Consider the following 4,147-nt stretch of genomic DNA (forward strand, 5'->3'; position numbering starts at 1 on the left):
CAAACACAAACACAAGCACGCAGAGACGCAGAGATTAATGATTTCATTCACATTCTGAGGTCACTTGCTAATTAGAATTTTTTTCAGCAACAGAAAACAGCACAGATCTCAACATAACTTTCTCTGAAATTAAACCTCATATGCACTGTAAAAACATGATTTTTCACATTTCCAATTCTTCCAGTGCAATTGGAACATGCTAAATGCTCATCTATAAAAACTAAATATTTTTAAAAAGACAGTATTTTAAAGATGTGAATAACAAATATTGGACAAAATATTTTTTCAGACAATATTGGAGCGATATTTTCCAGCAGTGGATGAATTGCTGTGATCAAAAACACCATACCAAAATATAAGAGCAGTGTTATTTTAGTATTATTATAATATTCTATTTTTATAGTATTTATAGTTTTAGCTTTCATTTTTATATTAGATTTCATTTTAGTTTAGGATTTAGTAATACATCATGTGTTTTTATTACTCCTATTTTGCCTATTTTATTTAATTTTTTTAACTTTTATTTCAGTTTTAGTTTCATTTAGTTTATTTTAAGTTGCAAAGAAAACATTTCTAATTTTCATTTATTCATCTTTTCATCTAATATTCGTATTTTATTTTAGCTTTATTTTAATTAGCGAAACGGTGTTATTTTAGTAATAGTTATATACTATTATAGTGTTCTGTTTTTACTATTAAAGTATTTGAAGTATTAGCTTTTATTTTTGTATTTTCTGTTTTAGTTTAAGTTTAAGTATGTTATGTACTTTCATCATTTTTGTTAGTTTTTTGTTTTTAATGTTTCTATTTTATTTAATGATGTTGCTAAAAAGAACATTATTTTGTGTATTTGGTGTAATGAAATGTGTTTATGCGGTGTAAGGTTCAAAAAACACATTATTTTCCACATACTGTACATTATTGTTTCTCCTCTATGCCCCGCCTTTCTGAAACACGTCGATTTTTACAAAGCTCATCGGTCTGAAAAGCGAGGTGTGCTCTGATTGGCCAGCTATTCAGTGCATTGTGATTGGCCGAATTCCTCAAGCGTGTGACGGAAATGTTATGCCCCTTACCATACTGTGATGCCGTCACAAAAGGTTCTTTGTGGTGAAAGAAGGTTCTTCAGATTATAAAAAGGTAAGAGAGAGATGGTTCTTTAAAGAACCTTTGACTGAATGGTTCTTTGTGGAACCAAAAATGGTTCTTCTATGGCATCGCTTGAAGAACCTTTTGAAGCACCTTTATTTTTAAGAGTGTAGTGCAGGTTTTTTTAGCAGTTTTGATCTTGTTGATCAGAAATGGGCTTTATAGGGTTAAGAATGTGTCGATATTTGTACTGAAAAACAGGAGAAAAACACAGAGTAAGAAAGTCACTGAAGGAAGGATGGATGTTACTGTATGAAGGAGATTCGTGTCCGTCTTCGACGCCCGAGTCTCTCTCCCTGCTCCTCTTTCTGTGTCGGTGTCCATGATGCCGATGACGGCGGTGGGATCTTCTGCCCAGAGGAACATGAACCCCGATATACAGAGTCCTGTGACCTATCCATCAAACACAAACACAAGCACGCAGAGATTTAGTGATTAATGATTTCATTCACATTCTGAGGTCACTTGCTAATTAGAATTTTTTTCAGCAACAGAAAACAGCACAGATCTCAACATAACTTTCTCTGAAATTAAACCTCATATGCACTGTAAAAACATGATTTTTCACATTTCCAATTCTTCCAGTGCAATTGGAACATGCTAAATGCTCATCTATAAAAACTAAATATTTTTAAAAAGACAGTATTTTAAAGATGTGAATAACAAATATTGGACAAAATATTTTTTCAGACAATATTGGAGCGATATTTTCCAGCAGTGGATGAATTGCTGTGATCAAAAACACCATACCAAAATATAAGAGCAGTGTTATTTTAGTATTATTATAATATTCTATTTTTATAGTATTTATAGTTTTAGCTTTCATTTTTATATCAGATTTCATTTTAGTTTAGGATTTAGTAATACATCATGTGTTTTTATTACTCCTATTTTGCCTATTTTATTTAATTTTTTTAACTTTTATTTCAGTTTTAGTTTCATTTAGTTTATTTTAAGTTGCAAAGAAAACATTTCTAATTTTCATTTATTCATCTTTTCATCTAATATTCGTATTTTATTTTAGCTTTATTTTAATTAGCGAAACGGTGTTATTTTAGTAATAGTTATATACTATTATAGTGTTCTGTTTTTACTATTAAAGTATTTGAAGTATTAGCTTTTATTTTTGTATTTTCTGTTTTAGTTTAAGTTTAAGTATGTTATGTACTTTCATCATTTTTGTTAGTTTTTTGTTTTTAATGTTTCTATTTTATTTAATGATGTTGCTAAAAAGAACATTATTTTGTGTATTTGGTGTAATGAAATGTGTTTATGCGGTGTAAGGTTCAAAAAACACATTATTTTCCACATACTGTACATTATTGTTTCTCCTCTATGCCCCGCCTTTCTGAAACACGTCGATTTTTACAAAGCTCATCGGTCTGAGTTTCCTTCATAATTATGAATTATAAAGCACAATTATAAAATAATTATACAGTGCCTACTTTTTGGAATGGATGCTGCCTTAAACATATGAAACCTGCTGTCTAGGTAGGCTGCTCACTAGGTTTTGAAGTGGATAATTCACTAGAAACACTTTGGTGTACTATTTTTTGGTTCAATAATTACATTTGCTAAACATATTTAACCCATACAGTTATTCATCTTTTTGAACAATGCTAAAATAACAGTCATCACTCAGTTTAATTTACGTACTGGGAAAAGATAACATATGTCCATCATATATTATTATACTGTATATCATCTGTCTGAAAACATAACATAGCTACACACATTTAATATACAGTAATGGCAACATATAGAAACATATCTTTCTCTTCCTGCCAGTTAAAATGTCTCTAAACAGCTGCAGAAAGCTGGATGAAATGAGGCTTAAATCACATCATAAAGCTCTCCTGGTGTCTCTGAATTACATAACATTATGAGAAGGACTGAAAGCGTCATCCTGCGATGGGAAAGCTCAATGACATTAGCTTACAGATACATTTCCAAAGCTTTAGACTTTATACGATCGACATGGTATGTTTACAAATGCTGACATGTGAAACTTGAGATGACGTGCAGATGCTCATAAGATTCAGAGGTGTGTCTGTGATCAAAAACACCAGACCACAATATGGTATTTCAGGATTCTTTGATGAATAGAAAGTTCAAAAGAACAGCATTTACTTGAAATATGAATCTTTTGTAACATTATAAATGTCTTCACTGTCAATTTTGATCAATTTAATGCATCTTGCTGAATAAAAATATGAATTCCTTTAAAAAAACTTTTCAACGCTAATGCCTTCGAATTTGGGGCAAATAAATATATACATGCATGACAAATAAAATTAACTGCAAAAAACTAAATCACACATATGATTTATATGAGACATAAAAATGTCTCCAAAAATATTTTTTGTTTAAATTCTTAGTATGTATTTACCCTCTAGCTCCTCCTTCTCCAGTCCAGCTTTAAGCATTGAGTGAGTGCCTCCTCTGTCCACTACGGCCTCCTCATCATTCCTCTGTGTGTAGAGAGAGAGAGAGAGAGAGAGAGAGATGTCAGTGTGAAGGTCTGTCTCAGAGCAACAGGTGCAATGGTTGCGTCTCACTGACAGATGCATTGGTCCCGAACTGTCATACAGAGACACACTGACCACACGCATGCTGTCTTAAAGTCTTAAAATTATGGACATATAAAAAAAAAAAATTTTTAATTACAAAAATAGACAACAAAATTACTAAAACTTTAACTAAAATTAAAATGAAAACGGAAATACAAAAATAAAAACAAATTCAAAATATTATTAAAACCTGTAATATCTCAATGATATTAAAGGGGTCCTATTATGCTTTTTAACTTTTTCACCTTTAGTTAGTCTGTAATGTTGCTGTTTGAGCATAAAAACGATCTGCAAAGTTACAAAGTTCAAAGTCCACTTCAAAAGGAGATATTTTATTTAACAGAAATCACTTTTCAAAAACTACAACGAACGACTCGTTTGGACTACAACGCATATTTTCCGGGATTTGTGATATCACAAATATCGAC

At 31.0% G+C, this 4,147-nt stretch overlaps 1 protein-coding gene across 1 annotated transcript in view; it reads right to left on the reverse strand.

The window, feature by feature from the left end:
* Positions 1 to 1,273: 1,273 nt before the first annotated feature.
* LOC107563837 (sodium-driven chloride bicarbonate exchanger-like) overlaps positions 1,274 to 4,147 on the reverse strand; it is a 21,980-nt gene continuing 19,106 nt past the window's right edge. Inside the window, exons 2-3 of the mRNA XM_016248808.1 lie at positions 3,539 to 3,620; positions 1,274 to 1,542 (exon numbers count right to left, since the gene is read on the reverse strand). Of these exons, the coding sequence (XP_016104294.1) occupies positions 1,274 to 1,542; positions 3,539 to 3,620 (351 nt within the window). The remainder of the gene's footprint in view (positions 1,543 to 3,538; positions 3,621 to 4,147) is intronic.

The sequence above is a fragment of the Sinocyclocheilus grahami genome, unplaced genomic scaffold (genome assembly GCF_001515645.1).
Source record: "Sinocyclocheilus grahami isolate Dianchi unplaced genomic scaffold, SAMN03320097.WGS_v1.1 scaffold891.1, whole genome shotgun sequence".
Taxonomy (NCBI): Eukaryota; Metazoa; Chordata; class Actinopteri; order Cypriniformes; family Cyprinidae; genus Sinocyclocheilus; species Sinocyclocheilus grahami.